This window comes from Delphinus delphis, chromosome 6, assembly GCF_949987515.2.
Source record: "Delphinus delphis chromosome 6, mDelDel1.2, whole genome shotgun sequence".
Lineage (NCBI taxonomy): Eukaryota > Metazoa > Chordata > Mammalia > Artiodactyla > Delphinidae > Delphinus > Delphinus delphis.
This window is the reverse complement of record NC_082688.1, coordinates 34,321,677-34,338,492: the sequence shown is the minus strand read 5'-3', so window position 1 is coordinate 34,338,492 and position 16,816 is coordinate 34,321,677. Positions and strand designations below refer to the sequence as shown.

General features: G+C 47.1%; 1 protein-coding gene across 4 annotated transcripts in view; it reads left to right on the top strand.

Moving 5' to 3' along the window:
• The window catches only part of CCDC180 (coiled-coil domain containing 180), a 56,634-nt gene extending 48,139 nt beyond the window's left edge, over positions 1 to 8,495 (top strand). For 2 of the 4 annotated variants that reach the window (XM_060014471.1, XM_060014469.1), the window contains exons 32-37: positions 882 to 1,042; positions 1,617 to 1,754; positions 2,249 to 2,360; positions 4,884 to 4,989; positions 6,957 to 7,092; positions 8,292 to 8,495. In XM_060014471.1, the coding sequence (XP_059870454.1) occupies positions 882 to 1,042; positions 1,617 to 1,754; positions 2,249 to 2,360; positions 4,884 to 4,989; positions 6,957 to 7,092; positions 8,292 to 8,423 (785 nt within the window). In that variant the 3' untranslated portion in view covers positions 8,424 to 8,495. The remainder of the gene's footprint in view (positions 1 to 881; positions 1,043 to 1,616; positions 1,755 to 2,248; positions 2,361 to 4,883; positions 4,990 to 6,956; positions 7,093 to 8,291) is intronic. The other 2 variants (XM_060014470.1, XM_060014473.1) reach the window with 1 other exon arrangement.
• Positions 8,496 to 16,816: the final 8,321 nt, after the last annotated feature.

Genomic DNA, 16,816 nt, shown 5'->3' with positions numbered 1-16,816 from the left:
GGGGACGCGGGTTCGTGCCCTGGTCCGGGAAGATCCCACATGCTGCGGAGTGGCTGGGCCCGTGAGCCATGGTCGCTGAGCCTGTGCGTCTGGAGCCTGTGCTCCGCAACGGGAGAGGCCACAACAGTGAGAGGCCCGCGTACCGCAAAAGAAAAAAGAGTTCACCGTAAAACACACACACACTCACACACACACACACACAGAAAAAGGCACCTTGAGCACGAGGCAGCAGAATGAGACCAGTAAAGACTTCAGATATTGAATGTATCAGACACAGAATATAAAATAAGGTATTTATTTAGAGTTAAATAAAAGAGGAAATTGGAAACATGAGTGAGGAGCAAAAGACTATTAAAATGGCCAAGTAAATATGAAAGAGAACCAAATCAAACTTCTATATTGGAAAAATAAATCATTGAAATTTTAAACTTATGAATCGCTTTAATACCAAAGAAAATAACCAAAATGCAGCACAGAAAAACAAAGAAATGGAAATACGGGAGAGAGGCGGAGAGAGATGGAAGAAAGGGTAGGTCTGGCGTGCAGCTATTTAGACGTCTAGAGGGAGAGGAGGAGACTTAGGGTCAAGGCAATATTTGAAGAGAGAATGGATGAGACAGAACTGCTGAAAGATGCAGTGCATTTTAAAAGCACTGGAAAGTCCTGCAGAGAGTAGAAAAGAAGTCCTTTGAGCTTGTTTCGTCCAGTACTTTTAATGCTGGTTTGACCACAGGACCCCTTTTGATGGAATAACTATTACCACATTGTAGACCAAGCCTTTGTCTTTGGGAAGCCGCTTTGAGCCTTTGTTGGAGAGATTGCTGCAGCAACTTGGCTCTGCTCTGTGCTCACCCCTGGTCCCCCACCCCCAATTCCTACAGAATTACGGGCCCAGATGAGGAGATTTGAGGAGCTATTGCCCCAGGTGTGTTGGCTGGTGATGGAAAATTTCAAGGAGCACCACTGGAAAAAATATTGCACCTCCACCAAAGAGATCCGGGGACAGTTCTCGAATTATCAGGAACAGCTGGAGAGAAGGAAGGTGGGGCCCCCCGGACCAGCCCCCTCCTCTCCAGGACCAGAGGCCCTGGGAGTTCAGAAACGGAGGTGGGGCGTCGGCAGAACTGAGTCCCAGGGAAGGACGTGGGCCAGGCTTGGGATTGTTGGATGGGGGTGAGGGACACTAGGCACTGGAGAGACGAGAGCTGAGCCAACAGCTCCTTCATAGAAGGCCTTCAGCACGCTCCTCGTTGGATGTAACCTTTAGGTCAGCTGGTTCTATGGGGCTGTGGCCATTGAGATCAACAGTAATTGTCCACATGGTCCTTCGAGCCATGGGACGTGGATGCTATTGATTTTATTGGACTGAAACCCTGACTGTTCTGGGGCAGATGCTCAGCTCTCCCACTTCTTAACCCTTGGAGTCAGCTCCAGCCATGCCCCTGTCTTCCCTCCTCAGCCGCTCCTCTGCCACTCCTCAGCCCTTCACACACCCAGGTCAGTGCACACATCAGTCTGGCCGTGGCCATAATTGGCAGAGGACATAGGCCAGTGACTTTTTGGTCCTGACCTCAAGACCAGGTCAAAAAACCTACTGATTTCTGGATTTTCTGAAGGATGAAAATGCCCAGAAGCTCCACCCAAATCTTGGACACCCCGCACATCTCCAAGAAATGGAGTCTCTGTGTCAAGTGGAAGAGAAAAGGCAGGAAGATTTGGACACCTTGATTGCGGTGACCAGGGAGCAGCTGGAGGTCAGTAGTGCCATCCACTCCATGTCTAGATGCTGAGGGCTACACTGCCCTCCGGAGGTCACCCCCACTGACAGCCCAGCAACAGCACTGAGCACGGCCCTTTGCTGACACCCTGGCCAAAGCAGGGTATGAAAGCAGGCGGGTGTCATAGGTGGAGATGGTCTTTATTGGCCGTTGTAACTTGCATTTTTTAATTTCTAACTTAATTAATTACTAATGAGAACTTCTTTTCCAAGATCCATGTCAAGTTTTATTTCCTCTTTAGTAAATTGTCTATGTCTGTCCCTTGGCCATTTCAGAATCATTGCCTATCTTCAAACCAAGTCCCCTCTAGGGAGAGGCCTCCTGGGGAAGACCAGATGCCTGTTAACTTGGACACAGTTGACACGTGGCCCTGGTCTTGTCTCACATGCTGCTCCCCAAATCCTCCCTCAGCCTGTCTTAGGAGACAAGTTCCTCTCCCTGCAGCACCGTGTTCCCCATGTTTCCTCCAGGAGTTCATCCGGAAGTACAGCCGGTTTTTCATAGCCAGCTTGGCCACCTTCACTGAGAAGTTCCTGCTGCAGTTGGATGAGGTGGTCACCATTGACGATGTCCAGGTTGCAAGTATGTGCGCCACCGGCCTTGTGCCCTGGCCCCAGGGGGTGTGACACAGGGTGATGGGCCTGGGGTGGGGTGGGGGGGCCGTCCGCTTTCCCCCAACTCCCCCAGAATGAAAATACATTCTCTATGGAGGGGACTGATGAATTTTTGTTTGTTTTAATTAAAACTCTCTTGAGTTTTTAAACTCCTTGAAAGCAAATTCCCAAATGAATCAAAGATTATATATAAAAAATGAAATCCTAATGCTAAATATTTTCATAATCTTGGGGTAGGGACAGCTTTCCTAACTGTGAGAGCCAGAAGCCATAAAGGAATGGCTGGTACTTCTCTGTGGCCAAAACAAAAACAAGGAAAAATGTCAAAATATGGAAAGACGAACCAGAAACTGCAAAAATATTCCTAATAACTAATAGGCCAGAGAATGGCCTAATATCCCTGTGGTATAAAGAACTCTAACAGGCCAAATTTGTAAAAAGAGATAGAGAACAAACATGCAATTCAAAAGGCCAATAAATTTAAAAGATGCTTGACTTCACCAATGATGAAAAATGTGAATATAAACATTATTAAGATATCATTTCTCGCCAATAACCTGGCAAGGCTTTTAAGTTCAGTGACAGCCAGCACTGGTGAGGCTGTCAGGAAGCCTGAGCACCACAGAGCCTCTCAGAGAAGTGTACGTCCACCCCACTCTCTTGGAGAACACTCTGTTGTCGGTGCCTTCAAAGTCCTGAGTGTGTGTGCATTTGACCTAGCCGTTCTAACCCTGGGAATTTATCCAACAGAAATACGTGCATACTTTTTCAAAGATATATTTTCAAGCAGATTCTTCACAACACTGCTTGAAATTGCAAAGAACTGGAAACAATGTTAATATCTACATATAGAGGATTGGGTAAATAAATTATGGTCCAGATATAGGAGGGAGTACTGTGCAGCTAGCTGTTCAAGTGGGTGTGGTAGGTCTCTATGTGCCAACCAGAAAGTCCTGAAGGAACACTGTCACAGGAAAAAGCAAGGTGACCATTATACCTACCTATGATACTATTAAAGAAACACATATGTGATATAAACATGCACCCCGCAAATATGTAAATGAGTCTGTGTGAGAGACAGACAGAGACAGAGAATGAGAGCGACAGAGCCTGAGAGACAGGTACCAGACTGTTGATGACCATCTCTGGTAAGTGGGGCTGTGAGAGATTTCTAAAATCTTTTCTTTTTCCCCGTTAGGTGATGTTTAAATTTTTTATAATGTGCACCAATTACTTTTATAACTATACAAAGATTCAAATCAGATATTAAATATTATCCATTTATCACTAATCTATTAAGTAAATAAATATATTATTTTTATATTTTTAAGTTTTCATTAGACAGACAATGAATATTTCTTACAGTAAAATGAGAAATTCAATATGAGTTACAAAGAAAGAGAAGAACATAGTCATTCTACCCAGAAATAAGTGTCCTTAACACTGGCTGTCCTCCTCGTTATTTCCCTTCGGGCACAGGCCTGTGTGGATATCAGCGGGGGGATGGGAGGATGGATCACAAGTGTGTGCTCTTTTGTAAGCTAATTTCCCCTTGGGCGGATGCTGGGCAAGCCAGTCACCACCTCCTTGAGCACTTTCAGTTGCTGTGCATCGTATGTTACTGATTAGTTCCCTGCTGGTGCACATCGGGCCACGTCCAGCTTTTCGCTCCTGTAATCGTGCTGAAGGGAACGTCTGCATCCATATTTCTCTGTTTCGGGGCAACAGATTCCTAGAAGTGGACTTTCTAGGTCAAAATGTATATGAATTTCGAGGCGTTGGTCACTTTCCAGTGTTGGGGCTCTCTTTGGCAAATGTGAGCCTGGTTTGGGAGAGCAGAGCCTGCAGAGACCCTGGGCTTCACACTTGAGGGAGAACAGGCGAGAGGAGCCGGCAGGGAGGCAGCCTCGGTAACTTGGAGGGAACCGCCAGGCCAGGGAGACCCCCTGCACCAGGTCTACAGGAGCCTCTCCTGCTCTGAGCCAAGCAGCCTGGCCCTGCCATCCATGCAGACCAGGGTGCAGAGGGCTGCTCACCGCGTGGACGGAGCCCCTTTCTCTTCACGACAAAGGGCAGGTCAGTGAGCCAGACGTGAGAGGGACAACATTGAATGTATGCATTCCAGGAGAAATTCTTAGTTCAGGACCCATCTGAGCTAGTATAAGCCAAAGAAGGCTCTACAAAGCATATTCGGGGGCTCACAGGAGCTGCAAGAAAGTCAGAGCATCATTCTGAGGGCTTTGGAGCTGGGAACCATGCCCAAACCATACCTCTCATCCTCCAGCTTTGACCCCCTTGCCATCTCCTTGGCCCCCACCTATGAACCTGGTGCATTTGGCTTCTGTTTGGGAGGGGCCTCTGCCTCCTGCCTGAGACTCCAAGTGGGGAAGAGGGGAGCGAGCCCTCATTTCTCTAAATGTAAGGTCGGGGGTCCCCTTGATCTCAGGCTGTGGGTGAGGCCGCTGTCAGTAACCTGTCTCTTGCCTGCCAGAGATGGAGCCCCCGAAACAGAAAACATCAATCCTAATACGGAGGAAACTCAACGGGCTCTCCCTGGAGGAAGAGAGTGAGAAGCCCCTGATTGAACGAGGGAGCAGGTGAGAGCCGAGAGCAGGGAGTAATACCACAAATGGCTGTATTTGCTGGGGGTGGTGCAGTGGAATGGTTAGGGCCACGAGCTCTGACGTCAAACAAACTTGGTAATCTTGGGAAGGCATTGTGTCCTAAGCCTCTTTCCTCATCTGTGAAATGGGCATGGCAGCCTACCTTACATGATATTATGAAGAGAAAGTTCAATGAGATTGTACTTGGAGTGCCCCGGCACATACTAAGAGCTCAGCAGGTATTAGTTCATGTGATAAGGACCCACAAAGTGGCCCCCCCAAAAAATAGAGGCCTGTCCCAGTGTGGGGCACATTCTCAGATTGCTGGTGGCACTGTGATCCACTACGGCTGTCCATCCTGTATGACAAGAGGTACCAAAATGCTTGTCCCCTGTGACCCAAGAATGTTACTCTGGAAGAAGTAAGGCAGCGATTTGCCCAGCTAAGTTGTCAGCACTGGTTTTATAGCAGAATAGGAAAAGCAGGCCAGGAACTGATGACTGCCACCTCGCTGGCCAGTTGATGAGGAAACTGAGACCCAGAAAAGGGAAACATCTAGAGGTGTGGGATTCCCCTTCCCCATGCAGAACCCAACTGTGTATACACATGGATTTAAACTGTATGAAAATGCAAAAAAGAACTTGACGAAGCTTAATGTTAAGTGCTCAGTAAGGTTTTTCTTTTTCTTTTTTTAACATGTTTATTGGAGTATAATTGCTTTACAATGGTGTGTTAGTTTCTGCTGTATAACAAAGTGAATCAGCTATACATATACCTATATCCCCATATCTCCTCCCTCTTGCGTCTCCCTCCCACCCTCCCTATCCCACCCCTCTAGGTGGTCACAAATCACCGAGCTGATCTCCCTGTACTATGCGGCTGCTTCCCACTAGCTATCTATTTTACATTTGGTAGTGTATATATGTCCACGCCACTCTCTCACTTCCATTCTCTACGTCTGTGTCTTTATTCCTGTCTTGCCCCTAGGTTCTTTAGAACCTTTTTTTTTTTTTTTTTTTTTAGATTCCATATATATGTGTTAACATACAGTATTTGTTTTTCTCTTTCTGACTTACTTCACTCTGTATGACAGACTCTAGGTCCATCCACCTCACTACAAATAACTCAATTTCGTTTCTTTTTATGGCTGAGTAATATTCCATTATATATATGTGCCGCATCTTCTTTATCCATTCATCTGTCATGGACACTTAGGTTGCTTCCATGCCCTGGCTATTGTAAATAGAGCTGCAATGAACATCGTGGTACATGACTCTTTTTGAATTATGGTTTTCTCAGGGTATATGCCCAGTAGTGGGATTGCTGGGCCATATGGTAGTTCTATTTGTAGTTTTTTAAGGAACCTCCATACTGTTCTCCATAGTGGCTGTATCAATTTACATTCCCACCAACAGTGCAAGAGGATTCCCTTTTCTCCACACCCTCTCCAGCATTTATTGTTTCTAGATTTTTTGATGATGGCCATTCTGACCGGTGTGAGATGATACCTCATTGTAGTTTTGATTTGCATTTCTCTAATGATTAGTGATGTTGAGCATCCTTTCATGTGTTTGTTGACAATCTGTATATCTTCTTTGTAGAAATGTCTATTTAGGTCTTCTGTCCATTTTTGGATTGGATTGTTTGTTTTTTGATATTGAGCTGCATGAGTTGCTTGTAAATTTTGAAGATTAGTCCTTTGTCAGTTGCTTCGTTTGCAAATATCTTCTCCCATTCTGAGGGTTGGCTTTTCCTCTTGTTTATGGTTTCCTTTGCTGTGCAAAAGCTTTTAAGTTTCATTAGGTCCCATTTGTTTATTATCAGGGTTTTTCTTTTAATTAGACGTTTAAAGCATGATAATTTTTTTTTTTTAAATGCTAACCTTTTTCACCAGGGATGAAGGGTGCACTGTGAATGATGAAGATAAGCCTGTAGGACTTTTCATGCATGTTTGTTTGTAGGAAGTGGCCGGGAATCAAACCCACCGAAGTCACCATCCAACACAGGATTCTCCTCCAGAAAACACCATCAATCACCACCACCAAAACGACCCTGGGCCACCTGGCATCTGTGGAAGCTCGAGATGCTATCTATTTGGTGAGTGGAGAGACAGGGTGGGGTGGGTGCACCCCAGGGAACGCAGGGCAGCTCGGTGTGGCTGCCTTGGGAAGGAGGGAGCTTGCTATCACCAGGTGCCCTGTCATTTGGTCCATGGAGCAGATGACACACCTCAGGGTGCCCCAGGGCACAGTGTCAGCACTGGGAACAGCCAATGTTCTTAAGCACCAGCGCGTGAGCCACAGGTCGTGTCCAGTCCCAATGATAGCTCGGGTCTGATGGTGTGAGCCCCAGTGCTGTAGGAGCCCAGCCGAGAGACACCACACCCAGACTTGGGTGGGGGTGTGTGTGTGAAGGAAGGCTTTCCGAGGAACAGTTGAGACAGAGTGAGGGGACAAAGTAGTCAGAGGCATGGAGGCCATGGGAGCAGCGGGTGACAATGGGTGGAATAAGGGACAGTTCCTGAGCACCTGCTGCAGTTTCTGTTCTCGACGTGAGCCTTCTCATTGGATCCTTGTAACAAGCCCATGAAGAAGGTAGAATTGTCCCCATGTTGCTGCTGAGGACACTGAGACTTAAAGAAGTGTGTCCCCTCTATGGCACTGCAGAGTGGCAGAGCGAGGATTTGAACCCAGTGCCTGTTAGACCCCATGGGGCCTGCCCGAAGAGGAGGCTGCACCCAGAGGCCTCCTGCGGGACCTCTCGGCTCTGAAGATGTGTGGACCTTTGTTCCTGGTACCCCAGAGAGAAACCTCGTCCTGAGATATGCTGACCCCAGTATTTGGAGAGCCCTCAGTTCCCAGGCCACCGTGCTAAGACCCAGGCAGAGGGGGCAACTCTGCTGCCAAGTTCAGTGAGGGCTCAGGCCTAGTGGGCTCAGCCTCTCGAGGAAGCCAGGACCCCTGAGCTCCAAGGAGGCTACAGTGTGGGATGGTGATTAAGAAGGAGGGCAGAGTGCAGAATCAGATAGAGCAGGGTCCTAGTCCCTGCTCAGCCTCTTTCTAGCTAAATAACCCCAGGCAAGGTTGTGAGCCTCAGTTTCCCAATCTGTAAAATGGGGGAAATAACCGGGCCTGCCTGACGGGTTATTGGGCAAAGTAATGAGAAATGACCTGTGGAACTCTTGCCGGTGCCCGGAGTGGGTTCAAAGCTAACTGGCAGCAGGTTACAGTGTTCGTCTAGGGCACAGAGCCCAGAAGCCCTTCCTCACGTGGCTTCCTCCCGCTGCTTGCTCCCAGAAATATTTAGCGTCATTGGAAGAGGAGTTGAAGAAGATCCAGGATGACAGCACACTGCAGGTGAAGGAGGCTCAGCGCTGGAAGGACAACTGGAAGCGCTCTGTGCACACCATCCAGGACCTGTACTTGTGACACCCTCAACCCACTCCCAATAAAGGCTTATTTTGTGTGGACTCCTCATCCATCCACCCACCCTTCTTCCTTCCATCCATCCATCCTTCCATCCATCCATCCATCCATCTCTGCTCTATGCCCAGCGCTGTACCTTCACAGTGACCAGGACACGTTGTGGTCCCTGCCCACATGGAGATCACTTCCAATGAGGAACACAGAGGTGAAAGGGGGAATTCCACACGGTCAGCTAGGACGGCGGATAACAGGAATGGTTAACTTAAAATAGAGATCGATACTTCAGAGGAAATAACTTCCAAAAGGCATGCTGGGCACTTCATCTTGGAAAATTAAAACTTATGGGAAAGAGTATATTGCGCATTTAACAAAACGTGAGTTTTAACGGCAGCTATGCGCTGATTCCCGGACCCAATAAAGACTCCATCCAGTGTTGGCTGGGTGTCTGGCAATTGTCTGGCCAATTATAAGATTTTGGCAGAAATCTTCTAGGCCTCTTTAACTTTACTAAGGGTCTCTTTAGTCCTGTGAGACTCAGATCACTGTCTTTGGAAACCTGCATCCTGCCGTCTTCCTTGTCCTCTTTCTCTTCTTCTTTGATTGCAACACGGCCTCACTGTGCCAGCAGCTCTCTGTGCCCTATGGACACAGGCGGCTCAGGCTCCTTCCTCCACTTCCTGAGCTTCTGCTGCTCCTACACAGTTTGAATGTTAGCGTTGCCTCAGTCTGAGTTTCCACATGCTTTATCTCTTAACGACTCGATGAGGTAGGTATTGCCCGCATTTTACAGTTGTAGAAGCTCAAGTCCAGGAGGTCAAGGCAACCCACTCAAAGTGACACAGGCAATGCAGAACCTCAGCAGAGTTCGGGTTCCCCAGAAGTGGACAAGGACTTGGAGGCAAGTCGTTTGTTTTGGAGATGATTCCAAGAAGCATGAGTGAGGACATAGGGAAAGGGAGCCTGGAAGGAGAAAAGCCACTGAGGGGGCTTTGAGGAGTGGCCCCTGCTATGGGTGAGCAGGCTCCACCTCGCTGGAAAACAGCCTCCCACCTGACCTGACTGTCAGCGCAGGTAGAGAATTGCCCGGCATTAGTGCTGCCACACTGCCCCTTGTGCCAGTTTTTGGGACAGGAACCTCCCATGGTGCCAGGCACGCCCTCAGGCAGGGGGTCTCAAGGGATGCTGGCTGGAGACCAGCTCCCCAGCTGCAGGTGAATCAGGTGGGCCAAGGGGATATGAGCGCAGCAGCAGCAGCGTCACTGCCGCAGGTTTCCCAAACCTAAAGCCAGGCCCCTTTGCACCACTCTGCCACAGCACCCTCTCTCCCCAAAGCAGCACGTCACGTCGGCATAGCCCCTTCCAGCTTGCGGCATGCTCTGCAGGTACATGATCTAATTCAGCCCTGCCAGGGACAGGTGGCAGTCACCACGTAACCCCTATTTTGTAAATAAAAAACTGAAACTCAGAGAAATGAAGATACCTCCGAAGTCACTCCGCGGGAGAGTGCTGCAGCCGGGGTTCCAGCCCAGCTCTGACTGCCCCTGAAACTCAGCCTGCAGTGAATGCACCCGGGTGCTTTGTACGTAGGAAAGCTACCTCTCTCCTCTGCCAGCCTCAGAGTCTCTGCGCCTGTCACCCGCTCCTCCTGGACACTGGGCCGCGTGCACGGAGAACAGGACGCAGACCTGGGCACAGGACAGCCTGTGGTCACTGACTGTCCTTCATCTGGGTGACGTCCCAGTGGGCAGGGAAGGCTGGAGGAAGCATGCCTGCTGTGGCAGGACAGCTGGGAGAGGGATGTAAGGACTGGGGCAGGTATTGGGGGCCCACCGCAGCCCAGACAGAGCCTACAAACAGTGGCAGTGCCAGGGAGCTGAAGGAGTGCAGAACCGGGAGGCCTGGGCCGATCCTTCAGTGCTGTGTGGCCCTCTGAGTCCAATTCTGTCACCTGTCCAGTGGGGACACAGACTCCACTCTCCTGACCCGCTGCACCCAGTGAGGCCCAGCTTGCTCAGCTGGGCCAGCCTTTGTGCACTGAGGCCACAAGGTTGAAGGGTCAAGGCAAAAGCAAGTTCCCATTCTTTTCTTATTTCCCCCTCAGTATGCTGCCTTTCATTGTTTTCCGTATTATTCCAAAAGGAATATTCATTGTAGACAAAAAAAAAAAAAAGGACCAAATAAGCAAAACAAAGACTATAAAAATCCTGGCATCACGGCTTCCCTGGTGGCGCAATGGTTGAGAGTCCGCCTGCTGATGCAGGGGACACGGGTTCGTGCCCCGGTCCGGGAATATCCCACATGCCACGGAGCGGCTGGGCCCGTGAGCCGTGGCCGCTGAGCCTGCGCGTCCGGAGCCTGTGCTCCGCAACGGGAGAGGCCGCAACAGTGAGAGGCCTGCGCACCGCAAAAAAAAAAAAAAAATCCTGGCATCCAGAGACAGCCGTTCCCTACACCATTTTCCATGTGTGTGCATTATATTTGCAAAACGGAATCATAATATGCATTCTGTTTTTAAATTTCAGCTGGGTATACCCTCTCCATATCCTTAAATATCCACTTAACACCATCAGTCTTCATACTTTGCTGCCACTGCCCACGGTGTGGAATGGACTTCACGTGCTGGCAGTGCCCTCACACATCCACAACTGAGACCAAGTCACGAAACAACACTCACCCTTACGGGGAAGGCTGCTCTCTAATATTTTCCTTTTTTGGTTTGTTTGTGTTTTGTTTTGGTTTTGACCCTAACATAATCCACTAGCTCAGTTCATGGCCCACTAAGGGGTCTTGTCTGCAGTGTCCCACTGCCAGAGGAGCCGGATGCCCTCTGTCGGACAAGGGGTGTGTCCTGGGCAGGGCTCTTAGAAACAAGGTATCCCCCAACATGGACTCTGTGCACATCTCTAGTCGTCGCCTCTGGTTTCTAGAAGTAGATTCCCTGAGTCAAAGGAGAGGGCATCTGGGGACACGGCACAAGTCACCCTCCAGGAGAAGAGTCAATGAGGATTCAGTGCCCATTTCCCTCATCCACACCAAGTGTTCTAGTTTCAGGAGCTTTGGGGGAAATTTTTTTGCTGGTTCAGCAGATGAGGAATGACATCTAATCCGTTTTCTTATTTTTACTCTTCTAATGATGAGAGGGAGGCTACACTTTTCATCATTGAGTCATTTCCAAAATGTGGCCACTTTTCCCAGTCCTGGGGTTAGCCTGCTGAACACGCCTCCCGGGGCATCCCCAGGGGCACAACCCGTGTTCCACATCCAGCCAGGAAGCTCCACTCTCTGTGCAACTACTAAGTGGTTAGTGACTGGCTTGTGACCCACAGGATACAGCAAGAGTGACGGGAGGTCACTTCCAAGATGTAATGACAGACAGTCTGTCACTCCCCTCTTACCTGCTGTCGCCTGTGTTCCCTCCCCCTCCCTTCCCTCCCTCCTGCTCACTGCCTCTTCCCAGCCCCACACCTCTCTACTGCGCTCTCTCTCTCTCTCTCTCTCTCTTTCTCTTTCTCTCTCTGTTATATCTCTGGATCTGGGAAAGCAAGCACCCATGTTATGAGCTGCGCTGAGTAGTCGTCCACCCAAGAGCGAACTGAGGGAGTGCCCAGGCCAACAGACAGAAAGGAACTCAGACTCTCGGTCTGAACAGAATCCTGCAGCCTGTGAATGAACTTGGGAGCAAGTCCTCCCCAAGTTGAGCCCAGATGAAGCCACAGCACCTGCCTGTGAGACACCTTGAAGCAGAGCAACCCAGCTAAGCCGTGAACAGATTCCCAGTCCACACAAATGGTGAGATATTAAATATTTGTAGTTTTAAGGTGCTAAATTTTGGAGCAATGTTGTCAGAGAGGAATACACAGCTAACATAGGCTGCGGGCCCCATGACCCAGTCCCTCCCTCCTCCCCTTGCCCTGCTCCCCGCTCCAGCCCCGCAGCCGCCTCCCTACACCCTCTGGCCAAACTCACTTCTGCCTGCCAGTCTCTGCCCCAGTGGTACCTTCTCCCTCTTGTCATCCGGTCCCAGAAAATGTCACCCCAGGGAGGCCTTTCAGGGTCTCCTACCCAGTGACTCCCTCGTCCTCCCTCATGGCACCCTGCTTCATTTCAGGCAGCGCACTTGCTCTCTCCTTTCACATGTCCCTGGTGTCATGCTTTTGTCCATCTCCCCTCCAGACTATGAGTTCCTTGCGGGCAGAGACCACTCAGTCATCTTCTGCACTGCACCTGGCCTCCCAGGGCACCTGGAACAGGCTGAGTGCTTGGCTGCTCAGTGATTAAAGGGGAGAATTTGGGAGCACCTCCCTTCTTGATTTTTACCAGCTCAGTCTGTGGAGATGAACACTAGTAACAGGAGGTCGAGTTGCCTCTGAGGCCGGGGGACAGCCAGAATGACCTCTGTGTAACTCTTTCTGCTCCAGTTGCTCCCCCGAAGCTTGGTGGACACCATAGACCCAGGAGGCTGCCTGCCCCCTGGCGTCCAGCACTAGAACTGCAGCCCCAGGCCGGGATACGGCAAAACCAAACAGGCACCTTTATTTGTGTGACCTTTCAAGGCAGTTGCTCTCCAGAGTCCCAGATGAGCAAAGAAGCAGGACCTGCAGGCTTCAAGGGCAGTGCCAAGGACCTCGGAAGCCTCCCTTGCCCCCTCTCTCTGTCCACCCCAGGTGTCCTCTTCATGCGTGAGGCATCCTCATCTCAGCCAAGACAGTGATTCTACCCCCTGCTTCCAAATGAGAACCCTGAGGGTCCAACAAGAGCTAGTCCTGTCCCTGGACATTGGACTTGGTTTGTGGTGCCTCTGCCACTATGACAAGGAGATACATGCCAGAGGAGAGACCTGTCTTGTCCAAGGTCACATAGTGATTCAATGGCAAAGCTCATACTTTGGTTAGGATTAGATTTGGCTGCATATATCAAGAAATCCCAAATAGTGGTGGTATAAACAGGGGAGAGAGATTTATATCTTTCTCATATTAAAGAACCCTAGAGGCAGGCAGTCCATACTAATCCTGGGCTGTCCATCATGGAAGATGATAGATCATCTGTCCTGCTCCAGCATCTTAGTATATAATTTCCATCATCAAAATGGTCCAAAATGCCTGCTGGGGCTCCAGCCTGGACCAGCCATCATGGCTGCCTTTCAGATGGCAGGAAGGAGAAAAGAATGAGGGCACAGGGGACCCCCTCGGCTCTGTCAGTTCCATCTGACCATCTGACCTCCTCAAAATCTCACACCATACCTCTGGTCACATGGTATTGGCCTGAACTTCGCCTGGTCACTCTTATAGCTGCAGGAGAGATTAGGAACTCTAGTCTTTTAGTTTGGTGAATTGCTGCCTATATTCAAACTGTCTCTGTTTCTAAGCAAAGGGAGAATGAAAACTGCGAAAAATACCAGTGCTCTCTCCCTACATAGAACTCCACGATGAAGAGAAGGAGATGGTGTTATTTTCAGAGGCATAGGGCATTTGTTCACCTACCACAGCCTCTCTTTTCTTGGCGTTTATTCATTCACAGACAGAACAAAAAGCCTTGGCTCCAAACCAGGATATGAGTGGGACCCTTGCTTTTTGTTCTCAGCAAAATTATCAAAATCACTCTGTTGGCTTTTGTCTGCTTGTCCCTTGTAAGTAGATCTGGGAAAATCCTTTCCTATTTCATAAATGGAGTGGGGTGGGGTGGAGTGGGGATTGCGGGGACTTTTAAGCAAGCAGCGTGTTCCTTAAAAAGATGTATCAAAATTATTTCTCTATAAGTCAAAGAATAGAATGCATTGACCCCACCATTTTTGACCCTCGTGGTGAATATAGTAGGAAAAATAATCCACAAAAAATAAAACTGATAGTGGTTAAAACTGCTCATGGTCAACTTTATCATTAACTAAAAATTAGTGGAAGAAAAATATATTTGAAAACATTTTGATACGTATAATTTGACCCTGGAAAACTGACTTGGTAGAAAGAATGATCCCTAAAATTTACAGTAACAGAATCTATAGTCAGTAAATTATGATGTTGACCCCAAATAAAGTAATTTACATTTAAAAATTGATCCTGATAAAAATAATTTCAGTGAATTGAGAATAAAAGTGGATAACCTAGAATTGATGTTCTATGTTTTATCTAATATTATCTCATTTACTTTTCTAAATTTATTTTTTATTGAAGCATAGTTGAATTACAGTGTTGTGTTAATTGCTACCGCACAGCAAAGTGACTCAGTTATACATATATATACATTCTTTTTCAGATTCTTTTCCATTATGGTTTATCACAGGATGTTGAGTATAGTTCCATGTGCTATACCGTAGGACCTTGCTGTTTATCCATTCTCTATATACCAGTTTGCATCTGCTAACCCCAAACTCACACTCCATCCCTCTCCCACCTCCTCCCCCTTGGCAACCACCAGTCTATTCTCTATGTCCCTGATTCTATTTCTGTTTCATAGATAGGTTCATTTGTGTCATATTTTAGATTCCACATTCATTTACTTTTTTAATACTTAATAAACTTCATATTTTAGAGCAGTTTTAAGTATATAGAAAAAGTGAGGAAATAGCACAGAGTTCCCATATATTCCTTCTCATTGTCCCTCCCCCACAATTTACTCCATTTTTTAACCTTGCAATAATGTGGTTCATTTGTTAACATTTATGGACCAATATTGGTACATTAACAACTAAAGTCCATAGTTTGCATTAGGGTTCACCATTTTTGTTATACAGTTCTGTGAGTTTTGACAACTTCGTAATGTCATGTATCCACCATTACAGTATGGCCCAGAATAGTTTTACCACCTTAAAATCCCCTGTGCTCCACCTATTCTTTCCTCTCTCCCTCCCCTCAAACCACTGACTACTGATCTTTTCACTCCCTCTATAGTTTTGCTCTTTCCAGAATGTCAGATAGGTGGAATCATACATTATGTGGTCTTTTCAGATTGGCTCCTTTCACTAAGCAATATGTATTTCAAGTTCCTCCACGTTTTTTGGTGGCTGGATAACTCATTCCTTTTTACTTCTGAATAATATTCCGTTGTTTGGATGTACATAGCACTGTTTGTTTATTCAGCCACCTACTGAAGGGCACCTTGATAGCCTCCAGTTTAGGGCAATTATGAATAAAGCTGTTAAATATTTGTGTGCAGGTTTTTGTGTAGACATAAGTTTTCAACTCTTGTTGGGTAGATACCTAGGAACATGGTTGCTGTATCATATTGCTGGTGAGACTAGGTTAAGCTTTGTAAGAAACTGCCAAGCTGTCTCCCAAGGTGACTGTACCATTTTTGCCTTCCCACCAGCGATGTTGTTCCACACCATCACCAGCATGTGATGCTGTCGGTTTTCGCATTCAGCCCTTCTGATAGGTGTTTGGTGGTATTTCGTTGTTGTTTTAATTTGCAGTTCCCTAATGATATATGATGTTGAGCACCTTTTCATATGCTTTCTGCCATGTGCTTATCTTCTTTGACGAGATACCTGTTCAGATCTATTGCCCATTTTTAAATTGTTTGAGTTTTGTTTCTTGAGTTTGTGAGAGTTTGTTTTCTCTGTGAGACCTTGTTTGTCAAGATGCTGTTGAATTTTAGGAGTTCTTTGTGCATTTTGGATATGCTTGCTTGCCATCTTTATATCTTCTTTGCTGAGGTGTCTATTCAGATCTTATAACCATTTTTAAATTGGATAGCTGTTTTCTTATTGTTGAGTTTGAAGAGTTCTTTGTATATTTTGGACAATAATCCGTTATTAGATAGGTGTTTTACAAATATTTTCTCTCAGTCTGTAGTTTGTCTTTTCATTTTCTTAACAGTGCTTTTTGCAGAGCAGAAGTTTTTAATACCAATGAAGTTCAACTTACCAACTTTTTCTTTTGTGGATCAAGTTTTTGGTGTTTTATCTAAAGAGATTTTGACAAACCTAAGGTCACCTAGATGTTTTCCTATGTTATCTTCTAGGAGTTTATAATTTTCCATTTTCCATTTAGGTCTGTGCACCATCTTGAGTTAATTTTTGTGAAAGGTCTACGTCAAGGTTCATTTTCCTTTGTTTGCATGTGGATGTCCAGTTGTTCCAAAATCCTTTGTTAAGTACTGTCATTTCTCCATTAAATTACCTTTGCTACTTTGTTAAGAATCAGTTGACCACACACATATGGTCACCTAATTTTTGATAAAGGAGGCAAGAATATACAATGGAGAAAAGACAGCCTCTTCAATAAGTGGTGCTGGGAAAACTGGACAGCTACATGTAAAAGAATGAAATTAGAACACTCCCTAACACCATACACAAAAATAAACTCAAAATGGATTAAAGACCTAAATGTAAGGCCAGACACTATCAAACTCTTAGAGGAAAACATAGGCAGAACAGTCTATGACATAGATCACAGCAAGAT